Consider the following 17,858-nt stretch of genomic DNA (forward strand, 5'->3'; position numbering starts at 1 on the left):
ACCCATAGACTGACAGGGCATGGATCCACTAACATCAGAATGTACTAATGCCAAGGGCTCATCCATGCGTGTCCGACGAGACTTCTTATGTGTATTCCTAGTCTGTCTGCCATAAAGACAATGCTCACATGAATCAAAACATGAATAGTCAAGGGGTGGTAAGTATTGGTTCCTTCAAGTTCTTATGTCTGGGTGAGTTCCTTGTTAATTACAACTAGTTCTCAACTTACTCTCACTCTATGCGTGTGTGTGCCTATGTGCTCTTTTCTGTGAATTGTGCGAAATTAGACTTTTAGCTCTTCTCAAGTGTGTTTTGAGGACTGGAAATCAGAGTGAGTGAGAAAACAAAGTGTCTTGGAAACTCTAGCACTCTCATCATCGGTTTAGCCTAATAGGCTTGTATTCTCATCCTCACTAGTTCATAGGGTTCTCCGCTATACCCTCCACTCAGTCAAGATTCGTTTGGGCTCTATGACTCTGCTTGATGTTGCTAGCAGACCGAATCATTGGATGGTTGACTATGTCACCTCTATGTCTGCGTCTTGTCGATTCCTTTTTTCCTTGTGCGAGAAAGGTGTCTCAAGCGTCTGTATGGTCTTTGGGTGTTTGTACGGCCAGTGTCTAGGTGGGTCTGGTCCAAACTTTTAAAAATTATGGGAAAATCAGACTCGGCCCCACATGTCCAAATTGTAGGGGTTGAGTGACAAAGACGAGCTGAGTAGCCAAGTGAAACTGGGCCAAATTGGGCCACGAAGCGAATAGCACAAGGCTTGAGTGATCGAGGCCGAATATGACATTCGGACAGGCCGAGTGACCGAAGGCCACCGAGTACCTAGTCTGGCTGAGTAGATGACTCGGATGGGTCAAGTCTAAGTAGGCCAAGTTGTAAATGTCTGAATGTGCTTGGATCGAGTCTGAGGCCGAGGGCCGAATTTTCACGCATCTGAGGAGGATGGGCCACGTGAGTGAATATGAGAGGGCCGAGGGAGGGCTGAGGGCCGATTCTAGGACTCAACCCAAAATCGCCATCACTAGGACTGGCCAAACACGGCGCATTTTTTCCAAAACGATGAAAAATTTGTCAAACTGAGTGATTGTGGCCTTCACACTTTCCTAGCACTTCGAGATCCTACCTATGCATGAAGAAGAAGGTGTGGGTATACTTGTAGTGGGCAACAAACTTGTCGGCAACACGATTGAAGGAGAAGGTGTGGGTATACTTGTAGTGGGCAACAAACTTGTCGGCAGCACGATGGAAGTGAATCTACCCAATGGAACTTTCTCTCTCTCTCTCAACTAGGGTTTCAAATGAGCTCTCCATTGGTCTCTTCGCTATTAAACCCCTTCCCTACAAGGTTCTTGCACTCCTTCCCCCTCTCTCAACGACCTCAACCCCCTTAAGCACTCTAACTTTCCGTTTTTCTTGATTTGTACCCTATTTTGGCCTGGTTTACAGCAAAAAACCCCATGCTTTTCCAATCGATCTCTCAACCTTAACCTGCTCTAAATGCAACACCAACAAAAATCATAAGCAAACTACCGAACTGATTTCTCCTACTCTTCTATTCATCCAATTATCAAAATAACCAAAATACTTACTTGTTGTGAATATCAAAGACCCCAAACTTCCCACCTATCTCAAGCTCTAGTTCGGCGATGAAACCCTTACTTTGATACTCGATTTGAAGTACTCAAGCTTGAATCTGTTGGTCCCGACAACATAACCAAAATGTAGAGGTGAGCTCAACCGCCACGACCCACGGACTGCTTATTGTTCAAGCATTTCAAGCAAGCACTAATGGCTACCTCTCACATAGTCAACGTGCTATCCCTCTCTACGAGTGTAGTGAGCTTACCTTGATGCTTGATTGAGTTGCTTTCTCTCTCAAGCACTCCGATAGCTCCACGATTCATGATGCAAGCTCAAGCCTCTTCCTCCAAGCTCCATCCTCCATAGCCACGCGTGAGACGAGAGAAGAGAAGAGAAGAAGAATAGAGGAGATGATGGAGGGTTTCACCTCCAAGATCTCTTACCCTCACACACTCACTCCCTCACTCACTCACACTCCCTCCCTCAAGTAGTCACAAGCAAGCAAGAGAAGAGAAGAAGAGAAGAAGAAGAGTCCACTTTGCCACACACCAAAGAATGAGCTCTCATTCACTTTTTGAACTTTATATACATGCCCTAAAATCCCATGGGTATCCATCCCTTTTTTACATGGCTAGCCGTGGCCAAGCCCTTTTTTCCATTGTCCTCATATCTTCCTAACTTCCTTCCTACTGCCCATCTACCTTTACAATTTGCACAGTGAGAGCCTAGTGCTCTTAAAATAAATCATGATGCGCCTTGCACTCTTTTACAAGAGTATTGACTTGCACTTTTGGAGCCCCAAGAGAGACACCAAGGAAAAATGGTTTCTACTGCAAGAAAATCTATCTTGTAACATCAACAAGCTTTTGTTTCATTCTTTAGAGAACCACGGCAAGGGAAAAAACACCATTAGCAAGAAATCTTCACACAATATCATAGAAACAATTCTCCCACGATTTTAACTTCAACAAAATTCATCATTCTCTTCATTTTCTTTATAGAATTCATCAACCAACAAAGAGAAAACAAAAGAAACACCACTTTGAATGAAAATAAGATCACATAGTATTTATCTTTATTGTCTTCATAGTTTTCTCTCTCAGTCTCTCATAGATAGATACATTGTTTTCATAGAATTAGCTATCTCTTGCATATGATCTCTCTCACAATAGTACACTCTCAATAGTACATCAAAACCTCACTACAATACTCAATAATTACTCACAATAATCCTTAGGTCATGGATACACCTCCCAAAAGGTGTGTCAAATGTGAAGAGGCACCAGAGACATCATGGTGTCTTGTGAGATCTGGCTTCTGTCATTGTTCTTCTGTAACCTTTTGTGAATCTTCATCGGCTACTTCTTCACTTCAATTAGCTTGAATAGAGCTTCTATTAATCCTTTTATAAAACAAGAACACTTTCTAAAACATCCATACATCCAACATAACACTCAACAAAAACAAATAGCACAGACCACAGAACAATAGGACAACAGAAGAACAGAACTACTGAAGCTACATAACCTTACAGAAGATCAATAAAGACCATAAAAACCAAACCAAAACCAATTCAATCTTTCATAAACCTTTTAATACAACCTCAACCATCTCTCAAAACATCCATTCAACCATCTTAACTACCAAAACAGAAACAAAACAGAAGAAAATCAAACCTTACAGAACCAAACAAAGAGAATCACAGAAACCTTTAAAACAACATATCCTCATCACCAACATGAACCCTTCAAACATACTCAAAGCATTCCAAACACTTCAAAACATCTTCAAATTCAAACAATCAATCACCAAAAACAACCATTTAGCAACAAAAAATCAGCCCAAAAAGTAAATCATTTCCACACTCAACATATCCCCACACTTAGAAAGGAAGCGTCCTCACGACCTCAGAAAGAAAAGGAGAATAAAGCTCTAATATTTGCTAAAAAGAATCTTCAATCCATCACAAGTCACCAACTACTATCACTTCCCCAACATATCAACTTCATAGAACCTGTATCCAAGACACATATGAAAGGAAAACTAATAATACCAAGAACCATTCCAACATCATAAAACCAACATAACTCAAACTATTAAAGGATAGAAAAGTTCGGCATCCAAGTCTTCAACTGCAACCGTGTTATAACTAACATTCAAAATAACTCGAACTATTAAAGGATAGAAAATTTTGGCATCCAAGTCTTCAACTGCAACCATGTTATAACTAACATCATCAATCTTCACAACTTCATCTTCATTAGCTCCACACGATCAAAAACAACAAAAAAAACACATCACCCAACACAAAAAATACCTATATACAAATATAGTATGAATGGCATGGATCCCCAAAAATTGGAGAGCAAAAATAAGTTTCCATCAAGAAAAAGATGATACAATCATGAAAAGATTCACTGCTAAGTATGATGAAGGTATCTCTTCTTAAACTGCATACTAAGCTTGAGGTGCTCCATAGCTTTCCTCTCATCAACAAAATGCTGAGGCACATTCTAGAGGAACTGTAAACAACACATCCTTTCCAATAAGATAATGAACCTGGTAGGGAAGGCCTATGCAAAGTAGTACAAAACATCCATTTGAGCAACAGTCACATCCACGTTTGGATTGATGGTCAATGGGGAGATACTATTTCAAGTATTCAAGTTTGACTGTCGATGCATAAAAGAAAGATACCAACAAAAACGAGCTGCAAGACGGATAGTGGTATCCTCAAAAGTAACATGCACTCTGGCAAAATGAAGGTAAGAGTTCAATCATGCTGCAGACGCATTCCAAAACCCTAGAATAAGAGGCCAGTTAAATACCAATCTTGTCACAGAATCATGCAGCGTCCATTGTCTTTGATGAAGAATATTATGATCATAGCCAGGTGTATCTAGCACTGACTGGGGAGGAAGGTTAATATAATCGGAGGGAGAGGGTAATGGAATAAGAGGATAACATTGTAAAGGGAGATAAGACAAATCATAAAACAAGGGTAAATGAAGTGATAAGGAAGATGGAAAAGATGGAGGATTCAACAAAAAGGTTCAAAGGGAATCCGCTGAGAAAATAGAAGGAATAAGAGGAGCAGTAGGTGGAGGTTCAGAAGGGTTAGGAGATAATGTGGGATCAGCAATAAAAGGACAAATGGTAAACACATGAATATGAGGAGATCGAGAAGGGGTAAAAGATAAAAGTGGAATGGTATCAAGACTGGAGGAAAGAAGGGAAACATAAAAAGGGAAACAATACGCTATAAGAGAATAAGAAAGGAGACCAGCAGGATCCAACGGATAAATAGAACAACAAAAGTTAAGATCCTAGAAAAAGGACTGTAAATAACAGATGATCAACAATAAAGCTCAACAACTGAGTTTGTAATGGCTAGATATCGGATTTATGAAATGCACTCCTAAGATGACAAGGTTCCAAAGCATTAGCCTCCAAAGGTGGGTGCCAAATATGCCCTCTACACCAAGACGTCTGCTCATGATAAGTCTTCAAACTTTGTGCTAGCAGAAGCTCAACTGAATGCGCATACATAATAGCTTGCAAGATCACATCCCCCACATAAACATTCAAGTCCTCCTCATCAGGGATTTACAAATGGCGTGTAAGATATATGAAAGATAACAACTGGACATCATGGGAAACCAGCTCATCCACAAATCTATCAAATACAACTCTTAGTAAGTCTGCAGACCACAAATTTGAATGCCCATCCTCTAGAGGTTCCAAATCCACATTGCTCAAAGAAATATACAATGCAAACCTCTGCTGATTATATTTGATCCAAAAGGATGGAGGAGGAGACACCAATTTAGTATAACGAATAAAATCTTGTTGCATGCAATCCATATGCTGCTGAAGACGGTCCACTTTAGCAAAAAACCCATCACATAATTTAGCTTTATGTTGCAACTGATCAAGCTCCTCTTTGGAAGACAAAACAGAAGACACAGGAGCTGGAGGAGGAATAGAATGAACAGCCACCTTTTGGTGAAGTTCTTCAATAAGTTTCTTTTGGGACTCTACAGTTTCCTAAGAGTGCTACAACTGACCCTCACTAGTACCAAGTTTACTAGCCAAAGTGACAATTTCCTCAAGGGCAGAATGTTTCGCAAGCGTCAGAGATGCATTCTTCTCCCCCAATTTAGTGACCTTAGATTCCAGCTCTTGAATGGTTGCCTTCTGTGAATCCATTAAGGCTATGGTAACAATCATTTGTTTATGGATATCACTGAGTGTAGCCCTTTCTAAAGACAGATCCTCCAGTGCCTTACTCAACTGACCGGTTAGGGAATCCACCTTGTCTTGCATGGAAGTGTAAATACTTGTGTACAATGTTTGAAGACAAGCAGTGAGGGGGGTTTCCAGAGTAGACTAGACACTTGAAACCATCTGGGGAAGCATGGGTCTATATAATATGGTTTGTAAAGATGAAGGGATCTACAAATCTAGATGTCCTTCCCTTTGTGCTGGAGATAAATTGGTACAGGAGAGGAATGAAGGAAGGGCACTACCAAAAACAAAAGGAGCAGATGCTTATATAGGGGAATCTAGTACAAGAGGACTGGAAGGACCCTTCGTACGAAGGCATTTCTGTGGAGAAAAAATAACAAGGGACTCTTCATCTTCTGAATTAGGTTGCATGGACGGAGGAGAAGGGACTGAAGGTGGAGGTTGTATTGGCAAAGGAGCAGGATCAGGTATTGATACACCACCAGGAGGAGGTGCAAAAGTGATAATGCGATGTAAGAAGGTACCATAGGAGACATTACTGAGTTGACCCTTCCGTACTCGCTGAAAATGTTGATCCATTTTGGATAGTAGAAAGCCTACCCAATTGAACTTAGCACCCTCGAGAATCTTCACAGAAGTTGTGAACAATTCCTTGGATAGATACTTAGATGCAGGTTTGCTAAACTGGTCTTGGAGGAACTGACATAGCTGCTTCCATACGAGAGAAGAGCTGTGGGCAACAGATACCCCTGAACTATTAATAAGCTTGTTGAGAAGCAAGGGGGTAGAAGTTTCCTTCTTCAAGAGCGTGAAAATTTCTTTAGCAAGTAAGTAACTGGTTACCGTTGGGCACAAATGAAGTAGAAATGGGCAAGCACAGTGCTTCATTGATATTAGGTGTAGATAAACAGAAGGTGCGATTATAAACCAGACCAAACTGGTTTTTATAAGAAGCCAAGAAGGAGTAACAAAGCTTCTCATCCACAGGCGGCAATGTGAGCGCAGCAAATGGTTGGAGGCTTACACGTCGGATGCAATCTGCCTCTAAAAGGAGGGAATAATCATGGACTGCAAGGGGAACATGCTGTACCACGATCGAAGGGGTAGAAGAAGGTGCCATTCAGACTATATCAAAAACCCATACACACACAAAACCAGGAATAAAAAGAGAAAACCTGCAAAACCCACAAACAAAACCACCACTGAGACCATTGACAGGAGAAAGATTTATGACAAGACTGATTAGACTGGACCAAACCATCCCAAGCAAACCACATCCTACAGAAAATTCATCATGACCTACGTACATATGCGACCAAAAGCTTCATGATATGCATAACAATCAAGCACCCTGATCCTCGTAGACAAGCACACAACAGAAAACAAAAGTATCACGCATACCATAACCCAAACATAGACTCAAAAAGTCATGACTAAACCAAAAAATCTGATCGAAAGTATAAAGAAGACTGATCATACCAGACTAATAATCCCAAATCCCACGTGACGTTCAATGTCCTACAGTGTGGTGAAGTGGGTGGGTAAAACTAACGACTCATTTTTTTAAAAGATGATTATTTAAGCACAGTTCATTGCTAATTTAATCTATTAATGCATTGCGAGTCAAAAACGTAGCCCAGTCCCTCTCAGATTGGACACGACTTGACTTGACTAGATCTCTACTAATGTAGTTCATTTTTACAAGTATATGTTGTGTGGTACTTGAGTGTATGCATGCGTGACTTCGAGGGGTTCATTTTAATTACAATTTAAATGTGTATGTAACGCGTATGCGGGTGCGCTTTTGTGATTATTGTCTTTGTGACAAGTAGATCCATAGTTTGCATAAGAAGTTTGGCATTACTCCATGGATGAGCCTTTGTCTAATGTTCATGGACCTACACCCTGCAAGGTTTTTAGGTGGCATGAAGTATTTCCTTAGTTTCATTGATGATTACTTGCATAAGGTCTGGGCATACCCCATAAAGTAGAAATCGAAAGTCTTGGCTACATTTCAACATTGGCTTGCTTTTATTGAGAACTAGTCTAGGTATAGGCTAAAATGCCTATGATTTGATCATGGGGACAAGTATGTATTTAAAAACTTTGAGTAGTTTTGTGATGAGAGGGATATTAAGCTTCGGTTGATTGCCACGTACACCCTTCCCCATAATGCTATTGTTAAGCTCATGAATAGGATAATTCAGGAGCGAGTTCATAGTATGCTTAGCCAAGAAAGCTTACTAGAACACTTTTGGACTGAGGAAATTACTACTGCCATACACTTAATTAATCAATCCCCATGTACTGCCATTAACTATCAAGTTATAGAGGAGGTATGGTCTGACAAAACTCCATCAGATGCTCATTTGCGTGTCTTTGGTTGTGAAACTTTCTACCATGTTCCCAAGGACAAAAGTAATAAGCTCGATTGTAAGTCCATGAAATATATCTTTCTTGGTTATGGGGATGCAGGTGAGATGGGCTATCGCTTATGGGATCCGCAGGCTCAAAAGGCCTTTTGTAGCCATGATATTGTTTTCCATGAGGAGAAAATACATAAGCAGCCTAAGCAAGTCATTGAGGTATGTAGGGTGATATTTTAGGAGGAGTCACATGTTACTATACAACTAGCTAGACAACTTGCAATAGTTGATACTCTAGTGCCCCAGGGCTATGATGTTAGACAAGAGGTATAGGCTACATAGCTTGTTTTGTAGTGGTCTACCAGAGATAGACATCAACATGAGCAGTTTATGTCCTCTATGGGATCACGTTACGGTGATAGATATTGGTGAGCTTCTTACTTATGATGAGGCCATGCACAAAGGTGATAGTCACTTTTGGGAGAAGGCCATATACTCAAGAGTATAACTCTCTATAGAGAAACCATACTTGGGATTTGGTTTCTTTGCCTAGTGGAAGGCATGCTTTGTCATGTAAGTAGGTGTACAAGTTAAAAAGTACCCCTAGACACCCCAAGCTAGCCTATAAGGCTAGATTGGTTGCTAAGGGTTTTAAGTAAGAGTATGGTGTTGACTTTGATGAAGTCTTCTCTCCTATAGTCAAGCTCACTACCCTATGCTTGGTATTGGCTTTGGTTGCACAACTAGATATGGATCTCTATTATATGAATATCAAGACTACTTTCTTACATGGGGACTTGCATGATGGGATTTATATGCACCAACCTAAGGACTTTGAGGAAAAGGCAAGAAACACCTAGTGTGCAAGTTGAGAAAGAGCCTTTATGGCCTTAAGTAGGCACCCAAGGAATGGTACAATAAGTTTGATACTTTCATGCATTCATAGGGATATATCCACAGCGATATGGATTCATGGTTATACACAAAGAAGGCTTGCAATAACAGCCTTATGATTTTGGCACTCTATGTGAATGATATGTTGATTGCTGGGAGTGTTTATGATGAGCTTGATGCTTTGAAAGGTCAGCTCAAGAAGATCTTTGAGATGAAGGACATGGGACAGTCCTCACATATTTTTAGGATCGGCATCACATGATTGTCTTAAGCTATTTCATATATAGGATGTTAAGCCTATTGGTTGTCCTTATCTTCTCGTGTGCAAGCTAGTCATGCCCATCATTCGCAATCTAATGAGTAGAAGACCGAAATAGCAAAGATCCCTTATTCATCCACAATGGATAGTTTGATGTATGCCATGATAGCCACTCGTCCTCACATAGCATTTGTAGTGGGAGTTGTGGCATGCTATATGGCTACACCTGGCACACAGCATTGGAATGTTGTAAAGGGTATCATGAGGTACCTTAAGAGCACTGCAAATATGTACATCCAAGATATGGGAGTTGTGGGGTACACTAACTATGATTATATAATACATGCAAATAATAGGAAGTCCACCTCTGGCTACGTCTTTATCTTTTTTGGAGATGTTGTTCCTTGGATATCCAGGGTGCAGAATGCACACACCTATACATTATAGAGATCAAGTATGTTGCAGCCACACAGAAGCTTATAAGGAGGCTCTTTGGTCAGGGCCGACCTTAGTATTACTGATGTGGTCCCTGCACTGCATTCGGATTCTAAGAGTGCTATTCACTTGGCTAAGAATCTAGTCTTCCATGTGAAGACAAAGCACATTGAGGTGTATTACCACTTTATGTGAGAGTTCAATGAGGACAAGTCCATTGAGCTTTTCAAGTTCTCGAGACTGACCAAAATCCTATAGATTTGATAAGTAAAAGTCTCTTAGTGGAGCATTTTGCCTTCCTTAGGAAGGTAATGGGCGTTGGATGAGATGACATATTTCCTCATCCTATTGTACTTTATGTATATTTGTACTTTGTCACTTTTTTCTTATTCGCTCCTCACTAGGGACACATTTGCTTTTTAAGTGGGAGGTTGTTGGGAGTAAAGGCGCCCTCTAGGCCAATGGACATAAGTCCCTACCTCTAGCAACATTGAGGATGAACCACACTTACTGCTCAATTTAAAAAATGGAAAATAATATGGCACAATGAAATGCATTTTGCAAGTTGATTCATACTTTTGCTAAACTGCTTGCAATGATTGGTTTGGGTCTATTAGATCATGGCATGGTCTCACTTGCCTCCCAATGGAAAGTAAGAACATTTTTATCACAAGAACATTCCTATCTTGGAGCAACTCTTATGCAAGCTCCTCAAGAAATAATTGTAGATACAATATATACTTACCGCTCATATATTACTACACTAACAATACCCATACACATATATGCTGCAGGTGGGGAGCCGGCACATCTATTCACTGTAAGTGGCAAGCACCCATCACTGTTACTTCATTCTTTATTCTTTTAGTGACATTTGAATAAGGAAAGGCTATTCACACATTGTGACTTTGGAGTTCCCATATCTTGAGTCTCTCTCTTTTGCTCTCTTGCTCCATCTACCATATCTCACTCCTCCTCCATTGCTTATGCTTGCTTGTTGCTCTCACTCAAGCTTCTCCTTTAGCCTAAACCCATCACAAATATATTTAGGAACATAAGTATCCAATGAAGCTTCAATACTTGTAAGTGAGTAAGTATAAAAGCTCAAAGCAACCGATCAAAGCCCAAGTACATCAAATGTAGCTCAAATTCAAGTCCCAAAATGTCATAAGCATATCCAAGCTCATTCATCAATGCTAGACATCACCCTAGACATGTAGCATATCTAAAATACCATGTGGGCATAATAGGTATTCAAAGCATGAAGTTCACTGTTGTATGCTTGCTATCCAAACTATTATGACAGCAATAAACCTTGCAAAACTAAGCTAATCAAGCTCTAAATAATCCAAATAGCATCCCAAAGCATAACTATACCATACATGTACCCAAATAGCATCCTCAAAGCATCGAATATGCATTAAGGAATTGATTGTTTATTGTCTAAACCAGAATTGCTCTATTTTGTGTGAAACAAAGAACTAAAAACTACATAGAATCAACTTTGTGAGTCCTCAAATCTATAGCTCTTGTTGCATTCTTCATTTCTAGCTAAACAATGTTTGAATCTGATGTCGTATGTAAAAGTTATGGCCAAAATATGAAAGTGCTATTAAGCTGCCATAACTGTCTACAATTTCTATTGCATGCTTATATCCACTCAAAAAGGCACCTCTTTCAAAGGCATGGTGTTTCAATGGTATGAGAGACAAGCAATATGAACATTTGGCACATGGGACATAGTCTTTCTCACCAAATTCAAATGTGAAGGTTTTGAAGAGTAGATGTGAGAGAGGTTTATGAATTTTAATTAGTCCTCTAGAGAACATGTGGAAGCATATGTATGTAGAATGGAATCCATACTAAAGAGAAGGAATGACCATAACTTAGATGAAGGCATCTAGAAGGGATTTTTTATTAGAGGTCTATAACTAGAGGTTCAAAAGTTTGGGTCCCCAACATCAGCACTCAACTTTAAATTTTGCTCCAACAGCATTGAAAGAGGCTTACATGCTGTCATACCATACTTTGACAACACATCCAAGCCATACTACCTTTGGAATAGCCATATACAATCATCACATCCGATCACCTCGATACCAATAAAATACCTTAGCTCACCCAAATCCTTCATCTTAAACTTATTTTTCAAAAGGTCCTTAACTTCACAATCCCATTATCATTGTTACCCTTGTAATAATTGAGTCATTCACATAGATGACTATGATAACCAAATTTGCATCTCCCTTTCTCATATAAAGTGAGTAATCAACATTAGAAATATAAAAGCCAATGTTTGCAAGACACTCTTCGATCTTATCAAACTAGGCTCTAAGTGCTTGTTTTAGCCCATAGAGCACCTTCTTTAACCTGCATATATATGTGGGATGCTCTAGATCCTTATAACCTGTTGGCTGCTTCATATTCACCTCTTCTTACAATTCACCATACAAGAAGGCATTCTTCATATCTATTTGCTACAAACTCCAATCTTTGGCTGCTTGCCAAAGCAATCACACATCTAACAGTTGCCATCCTAGCAATTAGACTAAATGTCTCTTCATAATATATGCCATATGTTTGAGCATAGCCTTTTGTAACTAACCTAGCCTTATACATGTTAACTGACTCATCTGTATTATGCTTAATTTTATAGACCTACTTACAACCAATAACTTTCTTACCCTTAGGCAATGGTACTAGATCCCAAGTCTAATTATCTCTAATGAAGTCATCTCCTCATCCATTCCTACATCCCAATGAGCATAACCAATAGCATACTCAAAACAAGTGAAATGAGCATCCTCAACCACCTTTACCATATACGCATAATGGTGAGCTGCATAACCTTCAAAACCAAATCTTTTAGCAAGGTATCTAACCCTACTAAACTTGCATATCACTGGATCACTTAATGGAGCCTTTACATTACCATGTGCTCTCCGTACACTTGGTGTCTGAAGGAATACCAAGCTCATCATCCAAACTCTATGAACCACTAGAATCTTCATCAAACCCCAAATAACTAGCAGATGCAACATTATCATCTGACAATTTCTTCATCTCTTTGTCTTTACGTGCAACACTTATAGATGCACGTGAAGATGTGAGGTTGCTCCTTAGTCTCCTAGACCAAGGACTAACTATAGATATAGTACTAGATGGTGTTTTTGGTCCACCAAAGCTCCGTGATTTTTGCTTTTCTATCTGCATATAACAATCATGATCATGATCATCATCCAATGTATCACCACTAGATACATACTAACTGCTCATGTCATTAAAAATAACATCCTTATTCACTCTAAACTCACATGTGATAGGGTTATAACTAGTGATATCCTTTTTGTTCTAAAGAGTATCTAATGAAAATACACTTTTTAGCCTTTGGATCAAGCTTCTTCTTTCACATGTGATAGGGTTATAAATAATGATACCCTTTATGCTCTAAAGAGTATCCAATGGAAATATATTTTTTAGCCTTTGGATCAAGCTTCTTTCACAACTTATCTAGCACATGAACATATGCAATACAACTAAACACTTTCAAGTGTGATACATCAGGCTTCTTGCTTGCAAAGCATTCTTTGAGGGTCATTTCATGAATTGTAGCTATGGACATTCTGTTCATAATATAGACGGTAGTATGACCAACTTCAGATCAAAAATCTTTTGGTAAAATTTTTTCTGTCCCCAATACTCATGCAACTTTTATAATATGTCTATTTCTCATTTTTGCCCGTTTTGCTATGGGATATATCTACAAGTAAACTATCTCTTTATCCCATGAGACCTTAAGAAGTCTTTGAACTCATTAGAGAGATAATCACCCCTCCATCTAACCTCAAGCACTTAGCTTTTAGGCTAGTTTCTATTTCAATAGCAGCCTTGAAAGTTCTAAAGTGCTCAAACGCAACACTCTTTCCCTTCATAAATTGTTGAACAATCAATGGAAAAAGATTGCTTGGTATGCTATTATGCACTTGTTGTGAAAGGTTATAGAAGACTCGCTTATTGCTTTATATCAATTTTGTGATAATGGCAAAGTACAATGAAAACCCCATCATTGAGAAGCTAAACAATAACAATTACCCATCATAGAAGTTTCATGTGATGAACTTCCTTATTGGAAAATGCCTTTATGAGTTCATTTCAAGTGAAAAAATGGAACCAGAGCAAAGTAGTCCTATGACTATAGAAGAATTAAAGGTGTGGAAAAAATAAAATGCAAATGACAAAAAGGCGGTGTTTTGGCTATCTCTAGTCATTAATAATACTATGTTGGGACATGTCAAAAATGCAAAAACTTCACGTGTAACTTGGATAAATTTTTAACATGCTTTTAGTAAATACAAAGTCATGAAAGATTCAACTCAATTAAGAGTTGAATACTTTGAAGAAAGTGAAAATGTCTGTAAACGAGTATATTTTGAAAGTGGGAAGCATTGCAAATGCCTAAGAAGCTATTGATACAATGCTTGATGATGATGATTTGTTTTTATCTACCTTGGATATGTAATATATAACTTGTTAGCAAATAAAACTTGTGTTTGCATTCACGAAAATATTTTAGAACTTATATATTTGAAGTCTTTAACTTGTGTATCAACTTTTAATCTAGACAATGAAATTGGTGTATACCCAGAAACTGTTGTTTGCAACCTTGTGGGTCTAAAATGAGATTGAAACAGCCTCACATGATCAATAAAGTAGCGAAAACACCCTTAAGCGCTCACTTGCAAATATATAGTGCTCTATTCATACACCAAATCTCACATAAATACGAGATTTTTGCTATGCCCTACTTTTGGAAGCTCCGTAGGCACTATTGAAGAGAAAGAGTGAAAGAATGAGGGAGCTTCTTACTTGTTGCTTGCTTGCTTGAATCCTTGCTTTTTTCCCTTTACTTTAGCCTTCAAAACCAGCCTATTTTAGTGGCCACAATTGAGAGGAATATCTATGGGAAGTCATGTTGTAAAGTTATGTGTGTGAGATGATATGTAAGCCACAAGAGAGGAGCACTTGTGAAAAGTCATGTTGTAGGGTCATGGGTGTGAGATGATAGGCATGAGAGGAGTACCTATGCAATGTTGTTGGTGTTGAGCTACACTTGTAGGCTACCTTAAAGCCAATTATGTCCACTTAAATTAGATGACGAAGTGGCCAACATGCAAGATGGATACTTTTTTTAACAATCCTATCTTGTTGTGACTCATGGGCTACTTTGTTAATTCAATCATGAGCTGGCAAATACCATTAGTGTGCTAATGATTTTGGATCATGGGTACTATGTTGCTCGAAGGAATAATTGGATCACTTGTGTATTGGTGATCATCACTCGTGGTCTCTCTCTTGATCACTTGTTTGGTGTTATGTCATGTTTAGCAATGAACCTTTCAATACTCATGGACACTCTTTGTGTCAATCATAGCCTAGTTCCATTATATGAGCATGTTAGTAGTCGTTATGGGGTCACCTATAAACAATAGTAGTCTTGTGGATCATCAACAATTAGGCCCTCCCTTAGCACTTGTAATCATGTCGCCAGTAATGATATGCAATGATTATGGCCAACATGGCACTCCTAGGTAATCGCAAGTAGAAAGTAAGCAATTATGTGCTAGTTGAGGTGTATTGGAGGCATATAAGTTGTGGCTAGGTGCTTTTGACAAAGGTCATACATTCATAGGCAAGGTTGCATAGGCAATCATGGGAAGCTTCCTTTGTTGCAAGCATCTTCATGTTAACACTTGTGGGTTGCTTGCTTTTTGCCCAAGCTTGATTTTTGTTGTTATTGCTTGTTTTTCATCCATAAAAAGCATAAGGGTGCTTGCCTTTAAATTGTGCACTACTTCATATATGCTAGTAAGAATTTTGACTAAAAGGGGATCAAAAGCATTTCCAAATTGATTCAAAAACTTACTTGATGGTGAGCAATGAGTGTATAAATAGGCAACATCCATGGTTGTTTCATCTTGTAGGCATAATGAAGTCTTTTGCCAAGTTCGATAAAAAGGATCCTCATGTGCACTCCCATTAAGATGCCATCTTATATTTTCTTCATTTGCCCCATCTTAAGCATGGCTTTGGTGGCTTCAACTTGTTATTTGTTATTTTTAGGTTTTCTAAAATTTTATTGGGAAATTTCCAAGTTTTTAAATACAATAGCATTCTTTTAAAGAGTTACCATGCACTAAAATTCATTTCTTTGTAAAATGATAATATTATCTCGATTCTCTTCAATAATATCATTTTGGTTCCCATGGATTACGTGTTACTTCTAGGATTTGCAATTTTTGATTACACAAATTCTGAATCTCGAGATTAGGTTGCATCCTCTTTAATTCCTAAAGTATAGTAATATCACTCCGAATTGAGAGGAAATCAAAAGCATTTCCAAATCAATTAAAAAACTTACTTGATGGTGAGCAATAAGTGTGTAAATCGGCAACATCTATGGTTATTCCCATTTTGTTGGAACAATGGTGTTGTGTTTGCCAAGTTTGATAAAAACAATCCCCGTGTGCAGCCCATCATCAAGATGCTAGCTTAGGTTTTTTGCATGGGCTTGATGTTAAGTAGGCCTTAGGCAACTTCATCATGTTATCTATTACAAACAAATTGCAAGTACAGGACCATGTTGTTTTTTGAGCCGGGTGCACGCTCAAAGGCGGAACCCTGTACCACTAGCCTATACATGATGTCCTCTTGAGTCCCTCATATCGCATTCCCTACTTCCTTTAGGATATATATCTAAGGCCCAGTACACACTCATTCAAACGGACAAAATATCTCTCCTCGAAAAAGGTATGGTGTACTTCCATATAGTCTATATTGAACTTGGGCAGGGTCGATGTTCCGGTCAAATTTTGCTCTCATAGACAACTTTTCCAATATTGCACAAAATGTTGGAAAATAGGTGCCCTTGGAGAGGGGAGGGATTGATTGGGCCAGGCCAAAAAAGATCCTTTCAGATATTTTCCCCTCTCCTAGGGTTTAAGATAAACCCCTGCAGGCGGTCAGTATCTATCTGCCCGTGACTTTCCATCGTGTCTGTGTTAGGGTTTCCTCAGCATCAAGCCGCCATGGCCATCGACCTCACAGAGGACGTCGAGGAATTGAGGGGCTTCCTAGCCCAGGCCAAGCGTCCTACCGTCCGGACCATCCTCGCCGACGAGCTGCAGAAGCTGGAGAAGAAGCTGGCCCTCCAGAGGGAGCGGGAAGCCAAAGAGCAGGAAAGGGAGCGCAAGCTCGAAGAGATGCGCCTCCAGAGGGAGGCCGCCCCTCCCCCTCCCCCTCCAGAATTCGTCCCCATTGCCACCGGCGTCACCGTCCCTCAGATCAGGTACACCACTCTATCTAGCCTTAGATGGGACCAGGATGCCGAGAAAGTGAAAGTCTTCGTTAACACTGATGATGGAGTCTGTGAGGAGAACATGGTCGTCTCCATGGACGCCTGGTCGTTTGACGTCAAGCTCCATGATGTCGGCGGACAGAACTTTAGATATGGTATCCGGAAGCTCAATAAAGAGATCATACCAGACATGTCTCGTGTTGTTGTAAAGCCAAACAAGCTGGTGATAACCTTGAAGAAGGCAGAGAGCGGTGTGGACTGGTCTGCACTCTATTACAAGGAGGATACGTCAGAAGAGGATGCGAAGCGACCTCCCATGGCTAGACTGCTGGAGATGATGAGGCACATGTATGATGATGGTGACGATGATATGAGGAAGACTATCTCAGATGCGTGGACAACGTATAGGGATGGTGAGGATAGGAAGCGGGCTTTCCAAATGAAGAAAAAGGGTCTAAAGTGATAATTCAGCGAGGCTAGTCACTCATTTCGTCAGTTGTTAAACTGTCATTGCATCTCTAGTCACGGTGTTAAGATTGTCTCTGTGTCTCATGATGTAGAGCAGGTTGCATAAATGCATTATACAGTAGATTTTGGGGTGACTAGTTTGTATGTGATATTTAGCGTCTTCAGACTTGTTACCTATCATTGGTTTAAACTCAATGGTTGGGACTAGCGCACCATTGATAGGGTACTTACTAGTCAAGGTAT

General features: G+C 39.6%; 1 protein-coding gene across 1 annotated transcript; it reads left to right on the forward strand.

The window, feature by feature from the left end:
• The first annotated feature begins 16,878 nt into the window (after positions 1-16,878).
• Positions 16,879-17,610, forward strand: LOC148033978 (uncharacterized). The gene has a single exon (XM_087680981.1). The coding sequence runs from the start codon at positions 16,879-16,881 to the stop codon at positions 17,608-17,610; it is 732 nt and encodes a 243-aa protein (XP_087537107.1).
• Positions 17,611-17,858: the final 248 nt, after the last annotated feature.

The sequence above is a fragment of the Lygodium microphyllum genome, chromosome 7 (assembly GCF_053477565.2).
Source record: "Lygodium microphyllum isolate KBCC chromosome 7, Lygodium_microphyllum_v1.1.10, whole genome shotgun sequence".
Lineage (NCBI taxonomy): Eukaryota > Viridiplantae > Streptophyta > Polypodiopsida > Schizaeales > Lygodiaceae > Lygodium > Lygodium microphyllum.

What these genes read in the sequence shown, in the direction of transcription:
- LOC148033978 (XM_087680981.1), top strand. Translation starts at nt 16,879, where the DNA reads ATGGCCATCGACCTCACAGAGGACGTCGAGGAATTGAGGGGCTTCCTA.